The sequence below is a fragment of the Falco biarmicus genome, chromosome 9 (genome assembly GCF_023638135.1).
Source record: "Falco biarmicus isolate bFalBia1 chromosome 9, bFalBia1.pri, whole genome shotgun sequence".
In the NCBI taxonomy this organism is placed as follows: domain Eukaryota; kingdom Metazoa; phylum Chordata; class Aves; order Falconiformes; family Falconidae; genus Falco; species Falco biarmicus.
In genome coordinates this window covers 27,642,347-27,666,024 of record NC_079296.1, presented here as the reverse complement: position 1 = coordinate 27,666,024, position 23,678 = coordinate 27,642,347, and the positions used below count along the sequence as shown (strand labels likewise).

Here is a 23,678-nt window from a genome sequence, read left to right as displayed (position 1 = left end):
TTTTGCCTCTTTCTTCTCGGTGGATTGGCCACAAAGACATTTTTGTTACTTTATTTCTTAAGAAGTTCCCCCGAAAGGGGGAAGGACATAGCTAAGCCACAACCCGGACTTTTGGATTTGCTGTCTGTGTGTCAGGCAAAGAGCAAAGTGGAGATGCACGCCTGAGTCCCTGCTGTGTGCCGAGGTGCTTGGCCACCAGGTTCCCATGAGCAGACCAGGTACCATCTTGGCTGCCGAGTGCCAGCCTGCCGTGTGGTCCCCATGGGCCGCCGGGTCCCCACACTCACCTGGGCTCTGGATGATGGGGATGGGGCTCTGGGCTGCCAGGTGGGAGACAGGCCAAGGGTTCCTGGAACACACCAGGGGATGCAGAAGCTCTCGGCACCCCCCAAGGAGAGGTGGGAATGGTCTGCCGGCCGCTGCATGGTTCGCAGGCTGTTTCTCCGCTCTCTGCCAGTCCCTGGGGTCCTCCGCCCGCACGCCACCCACTCGCCTAGCTGCACCCCGGCATCCCGCAGCCGTCTCACGGCGGGGGGTCGGCTGGCCCGCGGGCCAACCCCGCTGTCCCGGGTGGGGGGACCGAGCCGGAGCCCACCTTGCTGCACGGCCGGGGCGGCGCTGAGCCCCGACGGCCCCGGCTACCGCGGTGCCGGTGCCCTGCCGGGCCGGGCCCGCTCCTAGCCCCGCAGCCGCCGGTGCCGGGGGCGCGGGGAGGGGCGGTGGCGGCGGCGGGGGGGCCCGTCGGGGCGGGCAGGGCGGGAGGGAGGAGCCAGCGCGGAGGCTGTGCCTGGGCTGCGGGATGGGGCGGCAGTGAGAGCGCCCGGGTGTGCGCCGACGGGGCTCTCGCCCCGGAGCCGAGCCGTACCGAGCCGCGCCGAGCCCAGCCCAGCCCCGCTCCTCTCCGCTCCGCTCCCCGGTGATGCGCGGCAGCCTGGCTGCCTAACCCCGCTGCCCGCTGCCATGGCGGCCCCGACCCCCGGGGGGGCGGCGGGGGTCCCGGCGGGGCTGCGGGCCGCCGCCTGGCTGCTGGCGTGCGCCGCGCTGTGCCGGGGCCGCGCCGCCGCCTGCCCGCCGCTCTGCGCCTGCAGCGGCACCACGGTGGACTGTCACGGCACGGCCCTGCGCGCCGTGCCCAAGAGCATCCCCCGCGGCACCGAGCGCCTGTGAGTACCGCCGCGCTTTGTCCGGCCCGGCGGGGGGGAGCGGCGGCCCGGGGCGGGTGCGAGAGCCCGGCAGGGTGCTGGGACCGGGTGCCTGTCCTGGGGGGTGCGTGTGCAAGTGCCCAGCGCGGGGGGTACATGTTTAAGAGCCTGTCGGGGTGTGGGCGTGTGTGCAGCAGCCTATCTGGGGGTGTGTGTGCAAGTGCCCGTCCAAGGGGGATGAGTGTGTCTGTTAAGCGGAGTACTTGTGCAAATGCCTGCCCGAAAGGTGCCTGTGCAAGGACTTGGTGGGGTGGGCGCATGTACAGCATCCCACTCGGTGGTGGGGTTGGGTGTGTGTAAAAGTGCCTGGCCAAGGCACGCGGGTGCAGGAGCCTGTTGGGTGGGTGTATGTGCATCATCCCCTCCATGGGAGGGGTGCAATAGCCTGTCAAGATGGGGAGCAGTGTGTGTGCAAGAGCCATCTGGGACAGTGTGCACGTCCAACCCTTCATCTGTAGGAGTAGTGCGCAAGGGGTCTGGCATGCACAAGAGCCTGTGTGTGCTGGTGTGTGTGCAAGCGTGCAGAGCAGGGTTTGGCTTAGAGCTGTGTCCGAGGGTGTGGGCTGCCCCAGCGGGGGACATTTGTACTGGGGCAGCCCAGAATGGGCTGCACATGTGGGGCTGTGTGCCCCATGGCAGGTGTGTGGCAGCCCCTGCTGTGACTTGTCATGGGGTACCCACATGTCTGGAGGGGTTGCCTCAGGGTCCCTGGCACTCCAAGACCCTACCCGTTCTGGGCACCCCTTTGTCCCTGAGAAGCCCTCCTGGGAGTGCTGCACATGGTGCTAGGATCAGGCCCCATTCCCCCACGCTCCCCTTGGGAACACTCCCAGTGTGACCAGCCTCCAGCTGTGCACACAACTCACCCAGCCCTGCCAGTCCCCTGTGCCTGCATGTTACTGCTCATCAAAGTCCCTGCCGCAACCCCAGGAGTGCTGGGGGTGTCTCTGGGTCTCTTGGCCGGACTCCTGTAAGAAAAGCTTTATTCTCACAGTCACGGTCCAGCCAGCTGCAGGGGTCCTGTGGTGCCCGCTGAGGTCCCCTGAGCAGGGTGCCCCTTTGCTGCTGCACCCAGCTGGGCAGATCTCCCTGCCTGGGGGCCCTGTGGCTGCACCAGGTCCCTGTTCCAGGGAGAGGGGCATGAGCTGAATATGTCCAACTCGCTGCTGGTACCAGGTTCCCAGCTTGCAGTTGTCCCCCATCCCGGCAGAAAAGCAGGGCTGTCCCCAGCCTCTCTTCTCTGCTGGGGGACAGCAGGTGCCCCATCCTAGGGCCTGTGGTGGAGCCTGGTGGCACAGTACCCCCTGCCCCCCAGCCCCAGCAGTGGGGCCAGGCTGCCCTGACATCCCCCGTGCAGCACGGGGAAACGTTGGGCTGCTGCCTCCTTGGGTGGCAGAGCTGCAGGATGGGTCCTGGGACAGCCACACACACGGTGTTTCTCCTGTCCGTGTGCTGTGCTGCCTCCGGTTACCGGTTACCGGGGGTTGATCGTGCCCTTTGCCTGCAGCTGGGGAGAGACCCCGCGGGCAGGGACCGCAGGCAGCCTGGCAGCTGCCAGCGCTGCACCCAGCATGCAGCACCGGGAGCTCTGCGGGACACTGCTTCAGTGGAGGTTTCTCTTCTCCCACCGTAATTATCCTCATACAAACGATGATTACCCAGCACGGCAACCAGGGTGCCGTGAGCTGTGGCCCCATAGAGCCGGTTTATGAGCTCTGAGACAGGAGCCCCCTTTCCTGTGTGCCCAGGGCGGGGGGGAAGGATTGCGCATAGCCTGCACCAGCCCTTTCCGCCCCTTGGGGAGCTCAGTGGGCTCCGCAGCATCAGCTCTCCACGCACCCGGGGGCAGGGTGCTGGGGAGCGCGGGCAGCGAGCCCCCGCCTCTGCCTGCCGGGCAGGTGCGCAGCACCACTCAGACGAGACGCTGCTGGAGTGGACTGATGAAGGATGCCCTTGGGTGGGTGTCTGGCTCCTGCCCTGCAGGGCATCTCTCCCCTCCGGCAGCGGATTCTGCTTGCTGTCTTCTGTTCTGCCTCCACTGCCCTGGTCTTCCATGTCTGTCACCACTCGGTGACACTGGGTTTTCTGTCTGTTCATGCAGCTGCCGATGCCAGATCTGCTGGCTGGGTTGAGCTAGATGTGCTGCTCTCTCACGGGTGTTGTCTGCTGGATAACTACTTCCCACTGTGTTGCACGCCCTTGCAGGTGCTTGAGGGTGTCTGTGCAGAGCAAGTCTGTCTCTGAGCAGTGAATTCCTGCTGTAACAGCTTGTAAGCGAGTTCGAGCTCTCTGTAAAGAGGCTGCAACCTCGCAGTCTCCAGCTTCTCACTGCTTGATGGAGCAGGGTCAGCTAGCAACCGCCGGGGAGCCTGCAGTAGGGTCTGTGCTTGGGACTCGCTGTCTCCAGGGGCTGGCTTTCTTTGGGAAGCCAGCAACCTCTTATTTGTGCCCTCCGCTGCCTGCAGAGCTCCAGGATTTTTCCCAAGCCCTGAGATGCACAGGATGAGCAATGCCGACCTCACCATGTGTCCCACAGTGCTGGTGAGCAGTGGTGTCCCCGCTGTCATGTTTCCCACCTGTTGCATGCCTGCAGTTTTGTGGGGCAGCCAGCATGGTGTTTGGAGGCTCCAGGCTTTCCCCGGGCTCCCAGCTGGGTGAGCCTCGTGGTGGCATGGGCTGAACCCCTGGACAGGGCAGCACTGCTGCTGTGGCCACGCATGCTGGCACTGCCAAAGTCATCCTGGGGACTCGGACAGCAGCATCCTGTGGTGAGGTCTGAGCTCCATCGCTTTTGAAATACACCCTTTTGCTTTAAAGAAGGGGGAATGATTTGCTCTGTGGAGTCACTGCAGCTGTGGATAATCATGGGCTGGGGAGAAACTGTCTTCTGCTTGAAGGTTTTGTCTGTGATGTCTCCCAAGTGCTGTGCTGCTGATGCAGGGAAAGGGCTGGAGACATCTCTAGGGTGGCTGCATGGGGGGACACAGGACCACTCTTTCCTCGCAACAGGGCACAGCACATCACTCCTGAAGTGCCTTCTAGTCTGCAACCCGACGTAAACACCAGTCGGTGCCTGCACCCTCCCCCTGCCTGGATCAGGCACTGAGCGGAGAGGCTTATGCTGCAGCAAGGCGGGAAGCCGCAAAATCTCCGGGCACTTTGCAAGGCTGCCTGTGCTCCTGCCTACGCCTCTGGCAAGCATGATAGAGCAGGTCCTGGAGGCATCGTAGGCAGGATGGAGTGATAATCCTCCAGCTCTACAGTGTTATCTGCTACTGGGAGTCCCTCAGGTCTCAGCCTCTGGAGAAGAGCCGTGGGAGAGGGGCACAGTTCCCTTTCCCATTTGCTTGCTTTCCTTTCTTTCTTTCTTTGAAAGTGCCTCTGAAGAGCAGATTGCCCTGTTGGGGCGATGGGTCACTCTCCCCATGCAAGCAGGATCGGTACAAATTTGCCACTGTCAAATGGCTGTTTCCAGCCCAGGTCTTTGCTTGTGAGGAGCGAATGAGCTTGATGGTATTGCACTTGCTCCTGCTTTTGGAGTTTTCAGCTGACAGCTGAAAATTGCACCACTCACCCCTTTTGCCTCCTCTCTGGTGTGCTGAACACCCTCCGTCTCACTGTTCGCTGGGCAATGCCCCTCTCCCTGACGTGGGGGGCAGCAGAGCTGAGTTTGGGGGTCTCCATTACTGCATCCCCCTTGGCTCCTTCTTCCCCCTCCCAGAGTCCCTGCCCTCAGCATTGGAAGGGGCTCCCGTTTGCCTTGTTCCCCCAGCCTGGGGTTTGCTTGTGCTGAAATGGGCCTCATCCAGACCACAGCAAGCTCTGCCATCTCCCCCGATCTGTGTTGGCAGAGGAAGGGGGTGCTGAGCTCCAGCCTTTGGATGCTGGATCGCAATGCTGGGGTGGCTGCACCTGAAGCACACTCGCGTGCTGCCTAACCATCCCCTGCCGAAATTACAGCAGCGAGCTCTTGTTCAGAGCATATTTAATTCATGCACCTGCATCTCCCTCTAGCTGGTTAATCAAAATAACTTGCAGCGGCAAGGCTGGTGTATCGCAGCAGCACTCATGCATTCAAGACCGGTTATTGGGCTGTGCCTTCTTGGGGGATTTGGGGGAATGTTAATTCTTAGGAAGCACCTTGAAGGGGTCAACCTCACTCCTTCCTGAGGTGCCTGGGCAAGTTTTCTGTGTTGCAGTTGGTCAGGCTGGTTGCAGAGGCAGTGAGGGGGTGTGCAGGCTCTGCAGAGCTCTGGGGCAGTATGCAAGACTGATATCCAGCTGGGATAGTGCTCAGCCAGCACCGTTGCCCTCGGCTCTCGGGAAAGCCTGTGCTGGGCACTGGGAGGATGCGGGCTGGCTGGGGAAGGCAGCCTGCTCAGCCCGCTGTGGTAGCTTCCTTGGGAGCCTTCCCGGACAGAGGAAATTTGCAATTCTATTCCAATTTCTCCCTTCAGCTACGTCCAAGGCAGATGCTGTCTATATATTGCCATGGTAACGCTGTGTTCTCGCTCTCCATGGAATTGCATGCTGGAAAAATATTAGTTTAAAAAACTATGTCGTGTTTGTATTGACTGGAGCTGAGGCTGATAGTGGAGGATCTATTGTCCCCTGGTTGGGAAAAGTCACCAGTAACAGGCAATAAAGCCAGGCGGATTGGCCTCTGGTGACCACTTCTCACCCCGCACAGCAATTGCTTCCCTATAAACCCTTCTCTGGCTCTGTTTTATTGCATCCTTTCAAATAGATATTTTTGCCTTAAATGTGCTGCCACTTTGCTCCTCCAGGGTGATGCATTGTGCTGCCAGCAATTCCTCACCACTGAGGTGGGAGTGAGGAGAGGGAATTGTTCCTGGCTTTAATTGTGTGTCTCTCACATGCACCTTCAAATGCCATCGCTGCTGCCGCCCGCTGTCCTCACAGCCTGCAGCCATGGGGTGAGCTGGGCATGGTGGCAATGTTGCTGGTGCAGGATGGTACCCCATGCACACGCACGCAGAGAAATGACCTAGCTGACTTATTACAGGACATGCATTTGCTCTGAGTTTCGTGCTCACCTACTTCATTGTTCCCTACTGAACCTCCGGCCAGCAGAAGAGCCAGGCAGCTATAAAATGCAAAGGATGCTGGAGAAACCCCTGTGTGGGAGCAGAGCCCGCAGCCCAGGGGAACAGAGGGGATTCAGACTGCCACCAAGGTGGTGTGGGCAGGGAAAGGGTGTCCCACCTGCAGAAAGGTGTATGAGCCCGTGACCTGCATTGAGAGGGATTTTTCCTGCCTCCTTGCTCTGCTTTGCTCCCCGGGGAGCTGGCACAGGCAGGCAAGGCGAGCACTGGAGCAGGACATGTGCGTTGTGTGCGTGCACAGGAGGGTGAGGTGGGCAACCAAGGAGCCTGTCTTTGTCTCACATCCGAGTCCTTCATGGTTCCTTGCCTGCTCCAGAGGTACTTAGTGCCGCAGATGCATCCTCTTTATTTTGGTAGCAATAAAGATAACCCTTCATAAAACCTGAAAGGCAAGGAGATATTTCTGTGCATGTTTTGCTGAAAGGCAATAAAAAAACCAGTTGTGCATTAGCAAATGGCCCCGTCCTGGGGGATGTCAGACCCAGATCACTGCTCCCTGGCAGGCTTCCAGTGTGAGTAGCTCCAAGGCCAGCTCTGGCAGCTGGCCCCTGTCCCCACTTGGGGGACATCCAGGGACGGCTGCAGTGGTGGGAGCGGCGAGCAGAGGTTTTCCTCCTGTATGGCACCAGGCTGCAGTTAGCAATGGGGGCAGTAAGATGGGACGGACAGTTTGTAGCCTGGTCATTAGGGTCGCAGTGCTTCTGGAAGTGGGAAGGGAATGAGGTGGGATGGAGGAAACCCCTCTGTGGTGCTGGTGCAGGGTTGGTCCCAGGCTGTCCCCTCTGGGACCATCTCAGGCTTCCCTGCCACATGCAGGCTCTGAAGCTGTGCTGAGTATCTGCTTTCCTGGCATGCATTTTGGATGCACTTGCTGCTCAAAATAGCAGAGGCAAGTGTCCTATGGGGGAGAGAGGCTGCTAGGAGGAGGAAGATCAGAAAAAAGGGAAGATTAATTTTTCAAACGATGCAGCTGAGGAGCAGCCCTGGGCACCAGGAGTGGGAGAAGATGTAAGCTCCTGGCTCTGGATATTTCTCAGCAGGAAGAAGCCCCAGCTTCAAAATGGAATGCTCCTGGAGACCCAGCTGGTCTGGGGTCGAGCAGGCATCTGTAACCGAGCAGTTTGGGTGCGCTTGTCTTACCATCCCTGCTGTGAGCTGCTCCAGAAGGGATGAGCAAAGGCGATTTGCTGAGGAAGATGCAAGGTGGATTGAGCCTCAATCTGCTGAGTGGCGGGACAAAGGGAAGCAGAGGAGCCATGGGAGCAGGGATACTCCTTGCCAGGCTACTCAGCACAGCACAAAAATCCAAATTTTGGGGGTATCCCGGCCACTCTGTTTTCTTGGCTGAGCCTCAGTTTCCCCATTTGTGAATCAGAAATGACCTGCTGCCTTTTCTCTGTCACACCAGGGTTGAGGGAAGTGATTTGTTTATTTTTAAACTGAGGTGACACCATGATGCTGCGTGAGCTTAAAGCTTTCCCTGACTGCCAGCCACTAATGGCTGTGGCATGAAAACCCTAGAGAGAAGTTAGGAAGAGCAGAAAGCCTTCGGGATCCTCACTGTTACTGGCACAATCAATGCTGTTTGTAACGCTTAAAAATTTATTGTGATGCTAACCTGCTTTAGTACCTCATAAAAGCTTATGGAGCCTCCTGTGCTCTGGGGGCCCACGCTGTGCTTGGGGCTGGGTTCCCCTTCAGCTAAGGGCAGTTGTTCTGAGCTGAGCCCGAATAGCACATTGCTGCTGTTGGAGCTCTCCACTTTGGGTGCATCACCCTGCAGGTGCCTGGAGGGGGTGTGGGGGTGCTGGCAAGGCGTTCACCCTGGGGTGTATGGCACCCTTAAAGGGACTTTGATGAATCCCATGGGCACCCTCACTCTGTCTTGAAGGATCTAGTCAGGGCAGGGATAGGAAGGAATAGGAGGAGAAGGTGCTGAGCTGCTTGTGCAGCTGTGTCAGCCCAGGGTGTGGGTGCCCAGTGCCCCCTCCCTGAGCAGCAAGCAGCAGCACCCTGTACCCTGCTTGCACCTCGGAGGGGATGGGGTTAGCATCGAGCCATGCCCTCATGGGCTGCATGGAGCTGGCAGATGTGATGAGCATCCCTCCATGCTGGTGCTGGGGGGCACCAGCTCTCCAGGGACTGGAAAGGCTTTGCCCTGCCTTTCACTGCTGGGGCAGCTCAGTGAGCCTGTGCTGGGACTTGATTACATTCAAGCAGCCGAATGAAATCTTCAGACTTGAAAAATGCAATAAAAGTATAGGATGAGAGGTTGCAGCTGCTCTGTCCCCCCGGTGCTGAGCGCAGGGGTCAGTCCAGGGTCTAAGCCTTGTCCATGTTTCCATTAGCAGTCTGCGTGATGGGACACAAGCTGCTTATGACATTTGCAGATGCCACCAGGCTGGGAGAAGTGCAAGAGGGCTGGAGGACAGGCTGAGATTTCGAAGTGGTGTTGGCGAGCAGAAGGAATGGGCTGACAAAAAAGGTTGCTGTTGCCTGGGGACTTGAGGAAGGTGTTTGATGAGAGGGCATCACCAACAGCACAGATGTGGGATGGGAGCACAAGTCGAGTGGGTCCTGCCCCTGCAAGGCAGAGAGACCCCGAGAGAAGGCTGTGTCCCTAGTGCTGGGGGCTTGTTGGGGAGAACAGGACTGGGAGACAAGACCTGCCTGGGCAAGGGAGCAGCCTGGTGTCTGCACCGTGGTGGCCGGAGCAGGCAGGGATGGGGTTCATCTGCAGCAGGAGGGGTTCAGGTCAGAGTCTGGGAAATGGTCCTTGAGGCAGGAGCAGTGGTATGCTGGAATAGGGTGTGGGGGAGTGTCAGTCCCTGTCCCTGAAGGAGCTATGTATGCATCTGTCAGGATTGATGGAGGGCTGCAGAGATACTGCTATGGGGTGCATGACCTTGCAGCCTTCTTTTCTCTGCTTCCCTGATCATTGTCTGGCACTGCTGGCTCCAGCTGGGGTTAGGGCTCTGGGATGACGGCTACAGAGCCACTGGGAGGGGAGCTGTGACCCTAGGTCCCCTGAGCCAAGGGCAGGAACAGCAGGGCAATGGGGACCATGGAAGGTGCGATGCATCATACGAACAATGCAACTGCCGTGCTGGGCACCAGGTCAGTGGTGGCCCTTGGAGTGGGGACCACAGGAGCATGGGTGGCTGCAGGCATTGCTGGCATCGAACACCTTCTCCACCAGCCCCTGCAGTCACTGCCTGGGTGCTGTGGGTACCCACACTATGCTGGTGCTGATGGGGCCGGGACACATTTCTCCACTTGTGGGTGCAAATGCAGGGTTTTGTCTTGCAGACTTTCCCTCTGCCTTCTTAAAAGCAGGAGTCTGGGGAGCACAGCAATTAGGAATTCTGCCTTGGTGGGAGAGCAGAGCTGAGCTGAGCACAAGGACAGGAGTCAAGTGTGTGCCGAATAGCTGATGCTTTGCAGTGGAGTACAGATAGTGGGATTGTGCTGTCGGCTCCTTCTCCTTCCCGCTCCTGATAAATCAGTGCCCAGGGAAATATCACTCATGTTGGCTGTATTTAATAAATTACCTCTCAGCATTTGCACTCTCTGAGGTTGTTACTGAGTTAGTGTAGCTCTAAACCCTGCAAAGGGAAAAGACGCATCAGACCCTCCCAGGAACGGAATAAGCCATCCAAAGCTAGAAACCAAATATAAACGCAGACTATGCAAATCCAGTCTAACGAACCCTGCTGCAGCACAGACATCCCATCTGGGAGTAGGATGATCCACAAGCAACATAGGAAAGGGACTGCTTGTTTTAATGACTTTCCTCTTCCCAGGGAGAAAGGGAGGCAGGGGTTCTGAAACTTGAAGGTTGCAAATGAAAATTCTTTCTCCAGTGAGATCTGGGGTGCTGGAGGGCATCCTGGATGAACGTGAGGATGCTTTCTGCATTAACCCCTATGGATTAACAGGGAAAAAGCACACCCTGCATCTCTACTTTCAAATCACAGTCCAGAAATGCAACCAATCTGCCAGGCAGCTCCCCAGACACAGCAGTCCTTATTGAAGCTCTGCTGTGTGGGGCAGGGCAGGGTGTTTCACTTCACTAGGAAAGGGCACGGAGGCAGCGGGGTGAGCAGCTGAGCAGCGGGGATCTGGCTTTCTGGGCACAGCAAACTGTAATTTATCTCCGTGAGGAACTGAAGGGGGTTTAGAAGGGGGAGAAAATGGCACAAAGTTAAATAGCAGTGTTGCCTCGGCATCCTTACAAATAAGCTTTACCTGCTGTTCATTCCCATCTTGGTTGCAAAGGCCATCATTTACCCAAACAAAGGCAAGGGGGAATGCTGAGAACAGTTCTCAGGGAGCATGCAGGGCCAGTCCCCGAGGGAGCTGTGATGGGGCCCTGGGACACTGCCCTGCTGGGGGACAGTGCAGCCCCAGTGCTGGAGCTCCCTGAGGATGCTCAGAGAGCGTGCAGGGAGTGGAAGCTGGGCTGGGCAGCACAGTTGCCCCCCGGGGTGGTCTGTCCCCAGGGCAGTGCATCCTGCTTGTGCCTCCTGGTGTTGAAAATGTTCAGGCTGCTTTGTCCCAGGAGGTGCCTGGTCTGGGCTTGTGGAGGGAGTGGTTGTGTCCAGTCCCTGGCTCTTTGGTTTTTCTGCATGTATCCACGCTGCTTGGCCTGTGCTCTGCCTCTGGCTAAGGCTCTGGGGTGCTGGTGCTCTGAGGACCCCAGAGGTGTCCGAGCCCACCTGGAGCTTTGCAGGCTGAGGTGTAAGTTTTCCCTTTCAGATTGAGCAGTTTTTAAATCAAGCCTCTCTGCTCTCTCTGTCTGCAATACCGGAGATTTTCTAACTTCCACTTGCACATTTGCAGCCCAAGTAATGTTAGGTGTGTTTAAAAGAAGGCAACATGGGGACCCTCGTTTGCCAGGAGCTGGGATGGGTGCTGTTACCTCCAGCATAGCCCTGGGGAGCTCCCAGGCAATCTGCTTTGGCCAGGACCCTTTAGGACATTTGGAGAAAACCACTCCCAAAGCCGGGGTTTCTCCGTGCCCTTAGCTGACCCCAAGGCTGTGGTCCATCAGGAGGTGGGCACACATCTGCATGTACCGAGGCACCCCTCTTGCAGTAACAGAGGTCCCTAACATGCATGACCCGCTCCAGTGCTTCATGCCCGGGATTTACAGCCTGGCTGTGGGTTTTGCTCCCTGGGAGCGGGGCAGGACTGAGCCCTGCAGCGCGCGATCTTGCGGGTTGGAGCCCCATCCCCGGCAGCCAGATGTGCAGGCTGCGTGCTGGCCGCATGGGGAGCGGGGAGAGCCGTGGGGCTGCAGAGCCCGAGCACGGGTTTCGGTTTAATCGCTGGGGCCGGGCAACTTCTATTCATTCCCGCTTGCATTCATCTGCGTCCTAGTAACGTGCTCTCCCAACCTCCTTCCCAACACAGGCACACACGGCCGGATAATGGCAGGGGCCCGGCAATCTCGGCGCTGAATAGCGGTGTAATTAGGAGCCTATAATGGCGAGCTGGAACTCATTAGCCATTATCAGCCATTTCAGCAGGACAATGGCAGCACCCCGGGGTGCGCGGCTGCGCGGGCTGCACCGGGCGGCCCTGCACGCTGCTCAGCAGCTCCGGGGCCAGCCTGCCACTGACCTCGGCCCCTCGCATGGCCGCAGAGCACGGGGAGGGAGACTTGGGCTCTGACTGGGAATGACGGACTTTGTGTTCAGCCCGTGGTGTGCTGTGGGGTGTTACAGCTCGCTGGTCCTGCTGCCGGGGCTGGGGGGGTTGTAGAGCCCTGGGTGCTGGAGTCCTGCCCAGGCACCGCGACCTGCTCCGGGGTGGCACCCTCCTGCTTCTCCCCTGCCCTGGCTCTAGCAGCTTGTCCTTTCCTTGACTACCTCCTGCTCCTGTAGTTTATTTATTTTCCTCTGTATTTCTGTGTCTGTATTCAGTGCAGGCAGCGGGTCTCCAGCATGGGAGCCCTCCCTGGGCTGTCTGTTTGCGTGGGCATCCTCTGTCCCCAGCCCATGCCGTGGGCAGATCGGCCTCCTGGCAAGGAGCAAACACTGGTGTGCTCTGTGCTGCTGAGGGGGGAGGCTCTCTCCTGCCACTGGGTGCTGCACAGGGACCTCCAGCTCTGCAGACTGTGGGCCCCAGGGCTTATGGTCCCGCTCTCCCTGCAGTGCTCTCAGCCCGTAATGTGAAAGGCACTGCAAAGCTGGGACTGCGAAGCGCAAATCTCTGCAGTTCCCGGCTCAACATATTTTAAAGCAGGATAATCCTAGCAGGGGCACGCTGGAGAGCATGGTGGGGGGAAGACGGGGAGGTGTAGCTGGCAGGCTGGGAGCAGAGTCCCTGCCATGTGTGGGTCCAGCAGTGGGGTACACCTTGCCCTGGTGCTGAGCTGAGCCTGGGCAGGACAGCAGCCATGGGATGGGTGTAGGCATCCCACGGGCTGCCTTCTCCTCTTATTTCCACCGGTGGAGTGAGCAAGCTGAGACAGCATCTTCTGGCTAGAGAGCCTGTCCCTGTGCTCACCCAGGGCTTTTTGCATGAAAGAGCGATGCCAGGAGAAGCAGCTTGTCCTGTGCAAGTGTCTCTTGGCAGGTGAAACTTGAAGTATGGCTTATTCTCCAGGCAGAAGGTGTGAGATGGCTGCTCACTGAACCAGTCATGATGCATGTGGGTGACTGGCAGCTAGGTGTTTGGAGGGATCCTGCTTTTCTGAGGGACACCTGTTTGCTTTCTTACTACCCCTGCCCTCTCTAAGCTGCTCTGTGTGTTTGTTATGACTCTACCAGGTGTTTGCTGCATTTCCAGAGTGGGGTAATGTGCATCCAGCCAGGCAGATGCTGGTGTCACTGGGCTGCTTATTGCATTGCTGGGGGCTCTGGGGCTTCTGTCCCAAGAGCGGCATCCAGCGTGGACACAGGGAGATGGGGTTGCTGGGCAGCTCCTGCCCCTCACTGCTTTATGGTCCATGAAAGATGCCAGCTTACATACCCCTGGCCAGCCAGACTTCATGTACCCAGTGCTGCTGGCCATTGAGTCCTCTTCAGAGCCTGCTGCCAGCCCTGCCATTCCCAGTGAGGGGCACAGAAATGCAGCAGGCACTGCTGTCCTTTGGGCCCTGTCTGCCCTTTTTGGGGAGCTACTGGGGAGCCCCAGTGCCTGGCCACCTCCTGAGCACTTCCTTGCTGATCTCTGCCTCTTCTCTCCACAGCGAGCTCAACGGCAACAACATCACGCGGATCAACAAGAACGACTTTGCTGGGCTGAAGCAGCTCCGTGTCCTGTGAGTTCCTGACAAGGGACCAGCTGCCTCAACCTTGGTGGCCCCCCTGCTTGGCTTGTGACCCCTCCTGGGGCTGGCAGAGATGCTCTTGAGCCCTTTTCCTGGGTATCTGGCAGTGGGGCTGGAGGGCATCTGCCCTGGGCTGAGCATGGTGGGCTTCCAACCAGGAATGAGCGGGGAGAAGGAGGCTGGGTTGGGTTGAGGGGGTGGCAGAAGCATGGTGGCCCTGGGTCTGGAGGAGCATCAGGGACATGGCCAGTGAGATGGGGGTGCTGGGGACCACCTTTCCAGAAAGCTGACCCCTTCTCTCCACAGGCAGCTGATGGAAAACCAGATCAGTGCAGTGGAGCGTGGGGCGTTCGATGACATGAAGGAGCTGGAGCGGCTGTGAGTGCCTGGGCACGGAGGCGGGTTGGTGAGGGCCGACAGGTTTAGTCGCAGAAAGCATCCTTTCCTTTTTGCCTTAAACCATAATGTATCGGTGCTGCCTGACTTCAAACAGCTTCTCTGCTGCGCAGCGGCAGTATTTTACAGTGTGGGAAGCAAACCTATTTCTGTTTCCATAGATCTTAAAAGTCCTTTCTGATGCTTTTGGGGTGAGGGGCAGGTTAAACACAAATCACTCTTACTGCTATCAGCTGTGTCCTGTGTTAGCGAGGGAGCTGTAAGTTCCAGTCCAGTACTCAGTAAAGTAGCTCAACAGTTTAAAAATCCCGAGCTGCTCAAGCAAATAGGAAGAGCTGAGCGAGCAGCAGGTTAACAGCACAGTTAAGCAGCAATCAGCAGTTAACAGCTTGGAGTCCTGTCTGTATGTAATTACAACATTGCGAGTAAGTCTATTACTGCCCTGTTGGTTGCCCCCGCTTGGTAGTGCCATGAGCAGGACACGGATTTTCGTTCTAGGTAGGATGCTCTGCTCTAATGGCTCCTCTGAGTGAGCTAGAGCATCCAGCTGTGCCTGGAGCTGCCAGCTGGGTTGCAGGTGGGGTGATTGCTTTTCCCCTGAAACCCTAACCCTTTCCTCCCTCCCTGTAGACGGCTGAACCGCAACCAGCTGCACACCCTGCCTGAGCTCCTCTTCCAGAACAACCAGGCACTGTTGCGGCTGTAAGTACCCTCCGTGCCGGTGGGGCTCACCTGCCTGGCTGTGGCATGGGGCTGCTGTGGGGTTTGGAGGGGCACTGACGTCCCCAGAGGGTGCTGCTTCTGGGGAGCTGTGCTGGTGGTTACTGGTGTCTTGTCCCAGCAAGTCCCTGGAGCGTGGCGGGGAATGCACCCTGTTTCTGAGAGACCCCAGCACGCAGTACGGCAGGGAATCAGCTTTGCCTTGTGGAAGACCTGAGACCAGTGCTGTTAAAGACTGTTAAACATCCTTGCAGTGCATGGGGATGTGGGAGGAGGTGCTGGCAGTTTGGGCTGGCATCACCGAGCTGGGCTGTGCCTGCACAGTGCCAGTTGCAGAGGTGTTGCGAGCCCTGCAGCCTCCTCTCTGGGTGTGGATCACAGGCTCTGGAGCAGGGTGTCCTTCCTTACGCTCTAGACTGAGTTGTCATGAAGGGAGGGTGGAAGAGGGTGTCCCCAAGGGGGTTGCATCCTGCCCAGAGACCTCTGCAGGGCGCAGAGTGCTCCACGGCCCTGCTCTAGACCTGCCTTTCTGGCGGTATCTGGGGCAGCCTGGGGAAGGTGGGGGGAAAGCCCTGCACGGGGCTGATCCAGCCCCTTGTGCCTGCTGCCCCCTCCCCACACAATCCTGCCTGCCCCCACATCTGCCTGTCCCTCTGCACCTACAGAAACAGCCCCAAGGACTTTCTCTTGTCGCGCAAGCCCCAGTTCTGCAGACCCCTCTGCTCCTCCTCTCTGTGCAGCAGCAGGCTGCCTGGGGAGGGCTGCTGGGGTTTTGATAAATATTCTCTTTTCCATATTGGCTTTTCCTTGCCTGGGGCTGCTTTGCTCGGGCAATGGTGCTGTCGGCAGTGCCAGCATTGTTCAAACTGCAGGAAATCCTCTTACCAAAGAATTTACCAGCTCTCAGCTATGTCAGGCACCATGTACATCTGGAAGCCATGAGGAGGAGAGGGGGCACGCCAGACTGAACCTGGGTGCTCTCCACAGCTTGGAGAATGTGCTTATACCCTATGGCTGATTTACAGTGCATAGGAGCAGGGCAGTTGTGGCTGGGACACGAGCTCTCTGCTTATGCATCTTGTGTCTCCATTTCTCAGCTGTGAAATGAGGATGCTACATCCCTGCCGGGGCAGGGTAGGAGTGGATGAAGTAGCTGAATGGGCTGAGACATTGCCAGGACAGGCATGGCCGTGTCAGGGCCAGGCAGCCCTGCCTGCGCAGGCAGGCTGTGGCTGAGCTGTTTTGCTCGGCAGTGATGCCATTTTCTTCCGACCGTGCCAGGGAGTCAGTCCCAGAGTCCAGCCGGAGGCGGTGTAATGAAGGGTTAAAACACCGTGTGGGTTGCCAGCATGGGATGTGTGAAACGGTGGACTGGCGCCAAAGATGGGCCTAGGTAATGGCAGCTGATAGCACAGGCGTTCAATTAATTATCAAATGGCATTTGTTGAGCTCAGCTGTGCTGTATCCTGGCGCCAGCAAGGGCCCATCCTCCTCCAGCCGCCCATTGCATAACAGAAACACAGTTGAGAGAATTATTTTACAACGTTAATGTTTCCCTTTTAATCTTCCCTGGATTTTAATACTAGTCTCTTTCAAAAAGCAAACCCCAACAATTCGTCGGGGGGATGTAGCAGAGCAGCCTCTTGGGCGGGCTGTGCTGTGTGCCCCTCCATGGTCCTCAAGCTCATGTAGAGCTGGGACTGTGCCATGGTGTGCATGGGGCTGTCCGTACCGCCGTGGGTATGCAAGATGCTCCTTGCAGCTACCCTACGTTCAGGTGCATTTCAGCCTCTGCCTGTTGCTTTACTGTTGTTTCCAGTGATGTGGTGGTTGTTTCAAACCTATTACCTCCTGCCCTGCCTTGAAGCAGTTTTCTGGCCATCTCTGCTGTTACAAACTCTGCCTGGACACCAGCACCCAGAGCTTTTCTTGTGTAATCTGGGGCTGTGTGCATGGGCTTAGATTTTGCAGCTCCTCAGCTATAGGTGGTTCAGTGTCTTGGGGAGCTTTGATGCACGCTTGGAGCAGAAGGTCCCTGTGATGAGCTGTGGGACTGGGGATCCACTGAGCCACCTGTCATGCTTCTCTGCAGCACATTACCTGACATGTCGCCTGTATCAGTGAGGGCAGGGGTGCAGCACAGGGGTCTGCCTGGGGAGCACGTCAGGAGCTGCTGCCCTGGCAGAGCCTCAGGTGCTGCATTTGGGCAGCAAAGCCCTATGCACTGAGGACCTGCTGTTCACTCTCCTCATGGCTGCTGAGGTGCTTGAGCATGGTTTGGAGCGGGCGTTGGGGCAGGGGGTGCCCAGGGCAGAACTTGTCTACACACACCATTACACTGGCTTAGCAGGAGGTGGGATCTGAACTGGTGCTAGTCTGGCTGGTGCAGGAGGTCATAAGGACGCTCTTAAATTGCTGCAAACCTGGCTTAGGCTACAGGGATATGAATCAGTGGGGAGCAGGTTTAAGCTAAATTGAAATCAGCTTGCCTTGAACTGAAATCGGAGCCTCTCCACCAGACTTTGTGCTTATTTAACTGCTGAAATGGATCTGGGGTGGCCCCGCTGCTTGGTGCCCTCTCCCTGCCCCAGAAGCAGGCTGGGACCCATGCTGATTGGGATAGGATGGAAAGAGAAGCCTTTTACCAGCACTATGCTCCTGCAAATCCTGGTGTCCAGACCATTTCTAGCAGGCAGTGCCCTGTGCAGGTTTCCCCTTGCTCTGGCCACTGCAGCCACCCACAGCGTGCTTGCTCCTTAAGCTCCCAGGGGTACCTGCTAGGTCCTCATGTCCTCAAGCCTTGATACTGGGAGGTCTTGAATTAGCAGAAACTGGCTGAACCAGTCAGGCTGAGATCTGTTTAGCGGGGAAATGAGGCTGCCAGGTCTGGCAGGTGGGTGGCAGCTGAAGCAGAAAGCCAGAGGTGGATGCAGAAACCAGGGGTGGCTGCTTAGATGTGTACCAGGGTGCTGGCCTGGACACTCCAGGCTTTTTTGGCCTTAGTCTTGATGCATCTTTAGCAACAGATCAGTAACACAGCAGCAGGTTAAGGCAAGTCTGTTGAATGTGGGGTGTGTGATACCCATAAATCGGTCTTCTACTGTACCTCGAGCCTCGTGGAAATATCTCACAAGCACAGGGAGGGAGGACCTCAGGTTCAGGTTGGGATGGAGAGCTGTTTGCCTGTCTTCTGGCTCTGAGTGTCAAAGCCTAATCCACGTTGGTGGTGCTTTATGGTCTCCCAGCCTGGCTCGAGCTTCAATTAGTTACTTGGATCTTGGCTATAAAGAGCATTTGTGCATTGGGATAATGGAAAGGGTTGGAGTTAAACCTGATCCGTCAGGGCTTAAATAATCTGGGGAATGGCAGGAAAGGGCCAGCAGAAAGCAAACCTCAAGTGAGGGCGTGGGGGAGGTGAGATGCCTGGAGATGAATGTTTTCCCCTCGGTATTTGGGAATATTGAGCTGACGCCTGCCTGGAGCCCGTCTTGGTCTGAGATGGTGGGGTGGGGTGGGGGGGCTGTGCCAGCGCCTCAGCAGCGGGACCGGGAGGCAGGACTCTCTGCATGGCCTCCCTTATTTATATCCGCCACAACGAGCGGATAACTCATTAAGCAGTCCTGGTGGCTGGAAATGGTGCCGATCTGAGGTTTCACTGGAGAGCGCCTGACCCCCGTGACCCCATCTCAAACTGGGTTTAATTAAACTGTCAGCACTGGACAGAAGAACAAAGCGTCATGGGCTTGGAGGGGGGGCTGAGGTCCCCCCGCAGCTCGCTGGGGAAGAGCACGTCTTCTGTGAGGTGGAGAGCTGATAAAAAATGGATCTTTCCTTCCATCAAGGATTACCCAGGCAAGAAAGTGACCTCTGCTCTTGCACTGCCCAGCGCTGGTCCCCGGTGCCCTGCAGCTGTGCACATCTTGGCTCAGCACTGGTAACCCCGGTGCAGCCCCGTGGCATGGCAGGAGTGGGGCGGGGGTGGGGGTGGGGTGCTGGCAGACCTCTCTTCAGCATCTCTCCTTAGCTGGCAGAAGTTTTTTATTCCCTTGGGAGGGGGGTCCCTCACCCTTGAGTTTCTCTCTGCTCCCTTGGGAGGTGTGGGGGAAAGATGGGAGAGCTTTGTAGCCCTGTCTCCCTTCTCCCCTACCTCCCCTTAAAACCTCCTCCTGAAGCTGTTTCTAAGCTCTTTTGGGGGTCCTGGGTGGGGGATGCGAGGAGTAGGGAGGAGGCTGGGATGGCTGTAGCAGCAGGGTGAGAACAGAAATGCTGCGGGCGAATCGTCAGGGAGGCAAAGACGTGGGCTGTCAAAATGTGCTAAAGGCAGCCAGGATGGCTATAAATAAGTGGTTTTCTCCAAGGGAAGCCGAGCTGGCATGAGGGAAGAGAGGAGCAGTGGGCGCTTGGCCGCCGGGAGCTCTGGGGAGATGCTCGCACAGAGGAGCAGCAATCCCGGCTGGATGTATCCCCCCCCCCCCAGGAGCAGCTGCCCAGAGGTTTCCCTTGCCGAAAGCCACAGCAGCTGCTCCATGCTTGGCAGAGTGGGAGCTGAGAGGGAATGAGCAGAGAGTGGGGAAAAAAGGTCTTGTCTCCAGAAGGGGGAAGATTTAGGACATGGGCCACAGCCCATCAGTTCCTGTCAGACCCATGCCAGCAAAAATGGTGGAGACACTGCCACATCCGAGCTGGCAGCCAAGCCCAGGGGAGAGGGATGGTGGTGCTGCTTTCTCTTGTCTGTAAGGGCAGGGGCTCCCTGGAAACAGCATTAACATCTCAATCAGGACCTGTGGCTTTCTGAGTCGGGGACATGTGAAATGCTGTAGGAGTTGGGGGATTGTCACGCTCCTATGAGACTCTCCTCCAGCAGAGAAGTAGCAATGCTCTGCACTTACTTCTGCCTGGGAGCTGTGGCAGAGACCAGGGGCTGATCCAGACCCTCTCTGCACCAGGGGTGTTTAATGATCTGGGTGTTGAGGGAGTTTTGAGCTGAGCTGCAGGGAGCACTGCAGCTGGGTGCGCTGCCTGGGCAGGAGAGGTTACCTTATGGTGAGCTCTGGGTCAGGTTCCTCGCACCATCCCTGCATCTGGCTAAACCCAACCCTAATTGCCTTTAGAAAAGCAGGCAGAGAAAAATAGAGCGCTGCTAAATAACTTGAGAAAAATGCAAATTACATCCTTCAAGAAGGAGAGGACCACAACCACGCAGGAGGAAGCTGTGAGCTGAGTAGTAGCAAAACAGGGTGACAAGTGAAAAAGGAGCTGTCGGAGAAAGGAATAACAAAACAGGCCCCGCTCGGATGGGGCTGGCTGTGTGTGGGAGGTGTTGCTTGCGAGACTGTACCAGTGACCGTTCCTCTTGGTGGTGCACTGGGAAAACCCCCGAATAGGGAAGGGAGAGATGAAGAAACATTGGGACAAAAACCGCATGCTTGGTGGCAGCTGGGTAGAGGAGCTGTCCCATGGTGGGTGGCCGTGCGGGGTGCCAGGTGGGAGGTGTGGGTGCGGGGAAGATGCTGGCCGCGGGATGCAGGTGCCACAGCTCTGCTCCCCTCCCAGCCTAGGGAACTTGCCTTCCTGAGCTCTGGTTTTGATCTGGCGGGGGATTTTCAGTGTGTGCCTGCATGTTGGCTCTCTGAAAATCCTGCCGTGGTGGTGGGCTGGCTCTGACCGGCTCTCCTGTGCCAGACGCCTGCCCTGTTCTCCCATGGCTGCTCCTGTCAGGGCTTTGGCTTGAGGTTCGCTACCTCCAGTGAGGTTTTGTGCTCGTTCTGCAGCCGGCGAGCTTGGCATGTGCCTGGGAGCCTGCAGCCGCTGTGTGGGAAGGGGCCTGCGGGCACAGCATTGTGTTTTCATCTTTCCATGCTGGAGCAGAGCTGCTTTGGCTCCCCAAGTGTAGGCACCTTTGCTGCTTTGCTCTTTGTACAGGTGTGTATGTGCTGGTGTCCCTGCACAGAGGTCCGTGCTCCAAGAGCAAAGTGCCAAGGTCAGAGCAGAGAGCAGCTGCCCCTGGAGCAAACCTCCCTGCTTCCCCTTCCCCAGCACCCTGTGTCTCTGTCCTAGCTCCCCCCTCTGGCAGCATCCCCCCCCCCCTTGCCGGGCGAGGGCCAAGCGTCCCTGCTGTCACTGTGCCCGTGTTTCAGCCGTTGTCGCCTGGACTCCGGGTGCTGTACCCCCTCGCGCTCCCCGACAAAGCCCCTTCTGTTGGGGACGGAGGAGGGCTGGGGGGGCAGGCTGGGATGTGTCCCCCCGAATACCAATCAAGAAGGGGAGCATGTTTACCCTGGTAGCAGGCAGGGACTGCGGGGTCTGCATGCTGCAAGCCCCCCGCCCCCCACCAGCCAGGGGGATGGGGAGGGGGAAGGGAGGCCTCTCCGCAGCCCCCGGGAACAAAGAGTCAGTGTGGCTCGTGACAGCTCTAAGGAAACGAAGGGAAACAAATGTGCCACTAATAGGTGGGGAGGTTACCTAGGAAAAGAGCTGCCAGGCAGGCGGGTGGCCAGCCCCCTCCCCAGCAGGCTGGCAGGCAGCGAGGGGCTGGGGCTGGCACCCCTGGCCTCAGGGGGCTGCAGTGGGCCCAAGCTGAGGCAGGCTTGTGTGTCCTCACGCTGCTGTCCCCATGGGGACAACATCCTTACGGGCACAGTAAGGACATCTCTGGGGTTTTGTGCTGGGTGTCCCAACCGAGAAGTGGCACCGTTGTGCAGGGAGCTGCTTGCTGCTTGCTTGCTCTCCCCCTTCTTCCTCCATCCTTAACGTGCCACAGACCTCGGCATTTTTTTGGGGGGCCCAAAAAGACTCCTAAAGGATCCCGAGTACTGCCAAGCCTCAAAGCTTCACAAGTTAAACACTTGTTTAAGACCTTTTTATATGTAAGCACCTCCATAAGCTTTTTGCAGTCTCTGGAGGCACAGGGGTGGCAGGGTGAGGGTCACTGCCATGCCCCAACCTGCTGCTGAGCAACCTCCTGCTTTGCTTCCTACCAGCCTGGGCCCCCTCCACTGGGTGATGGTGCAGACCCTGCACGGGGGTGCCACAGTCCCTGGCTCTCTTCTGTGCCATTATCCCACCGGCAAGCCGGAGCTGCCAGGAGCGGGCATTGCCAGCCGGCTGCCTGGAGATAATCTGCCCCCTCCCTCCATGCACCCTGTTGTGCTCCTGACCCACGGCCGGCTCTGGCTTTCTGGGTGTTGAGCCGCTTCCAAGGTTTCCCTGGCAATGCACGGGATCGAGCCCTGCTTCTGGGGCTCCCTCCTCGTACCGCCAGCTCCGCTAGGCACACCCTCAGTCTTGTTTTGGGTGCAGGCTTGGGTTTAGCTGTCATAAAATTATTAAAGCAAAGGGGTCTGGGTCTGTAGTGAGGTGTAGCTTCCAGCCTCCTGCCCCTTTCGGCAAAGTGCCCCCCTCCACAGGGCATCGTGCGGAGCATGCTTGCCCAGCTCCCTGTGATCCCTGCTGCACTGACAAATGAGAATTTGCAACCTATGGGAAAAAATAGTGGAAAATCAAGTCTTCCTAATGCTGAGCAGCAGTGCTAATTACACAGCTATTAAAACATGGGAATTATTTATTCCCTCCCCCACCTTGCAGCTCATTGCCTGCATTGTGCCACATTCACCCCTTGGCCACGTTTGGTCCCCTGAAAGAGTTAAAAGAGCACTCGTAGGATCCCTTTGTCCATACATTTTGAAAGCAGAATAAAGGCATTTCCTTCCTCCTATTTTCACAGCTCAGACAGAAGAAAGGTTCAAAGTAATATTAAAGAATCATGAGCAGAATTAGCCTTTGGTAATTTGACTTTCAGAATGTTGAAGACAAAAGTCTTATGTAGTGATTTTAGGGTGAGTTATAACTTGGTACCCTTGCACATGTATCCCACAGACGTGTTCATGTGCAAAGCCAGGTAATTAACCTGCATTTGCTGGTTGATTCTCCTGCGGGTGGGTGCTGGACCCCCTCATCTCTCCTGCTGGGACTGCCATAAAAACAAGCTGTCAGTGGTTTCCAGCACTGCTTCAGACAGCTGTTTGCAGGGGTGTCTGTGCCACATCCGTTCTCTGCTATTCCTGAGGGGCCCACGGTGCTGTTGGTATTGGTGCTAGACCACGCAACCCACAGCCCTGACACCAGCAGCTTGGCTTGCTGGGCACTGGTGCCAGCTTCTTGCCCAAGAAGGCTGCCTGGGGTACCAGGATGCTTTAGCTACAGCAGTGGGTGGGTAATTTTCCCTGTGCTTAAGTGCCATAAAGACCAAACATGTGAGCGTGAATGGGGAAGATGCTCCTTCTCACACCCAGGGTTTTCTGGTGCAGCAGGGCTTGTAGGCATTGCCAAGGGGAAGCTGTCCCCCACCCGCAGGGATGGGCTGGGGGCATGCTGGTTTGGAAAGCCCGTTTCTCTGTGTGTGCTGATCAGCCTCCATGTGCAAAGAAACCTGGCTGGCAGTGTGGTGGGGGTGGGTTGTGGAGGTGGGGATTCATTTCCCAGATTCTCATCTGTGTTAAATTAATTATCATCTCAGTCTTATCCTCACTTAACCAGCGAGACACAGACGTCTGTGGCTGGGACCCCCACTGTCCTGCCAGAACTAAGGAGCATATGGATTAGAGGGTCTTAGTGGCTGCCTCCCCTGGCCCCTCCATGGTTGTTGCACCCCCCTTTGCCCCCAGAGGCTTTGGTCCCCGTTTGTGTCTGTATTTTCCTTCAGGACAGGAAAAGCTGGATTAATTTTTTACTGCTCCCAAGGGAGCTGTTGGTAACCGAAGACATCTCACTGTCTTGTTTGCTGTAAACTGGGAGGCAGGAAATGGTAGGGATGGTTTAAAATGGTTTCCACACCCCCCTTCTCCCTGTATGGTCCTTACCCCCCCTCTGATGGGGGATGGTGTTTGGGGCAGAGCTGCTTGGAGAGAAATAAAGTCGCTCAGGCTTTTTCCAGGCTTTGGGGCTGGAGGAGAGAGG

At 57.4% G+C, this 23,678-nt stretch overlaps 1 protein-coding gene across 1 annotated transcript in view; it reads left to right on the top strand.

Moving 5' to 3' along the window:
* The first annotated feature begins 808 nt into the window (after nucleotides 1-808).
* Nucleotides 809-23,678, top strand: part of SLIT1 (slit guidance ligand 1) — a 65,127-nt gene continuing 42,257 nt past the window's right edge. The window contains exons 1-4 of the mRNA XM_056352804.1: nucleotides 809-1,163; nucleotides 13,527-13,598; nucleotides 13,914-13,985; nucleotides 14,634-14,705. Of these exons, the coding sequence (XP_056208779.1) occupies nucleotides 961-1,163; nucleotides 13,527-13,598; nucleotides 13,914-13,985; nucleotides 14,634-14,705 (419 nt within the window). The 5' untranslated portion in view covers nucleotides 809-960. The remainder of the gene's footprint in view (nucleotides 1,164-13,526; nucleotides 13,599-13,913; nucleotides 13,986-14,633; nucleotides 14,706-23,678) is intronic.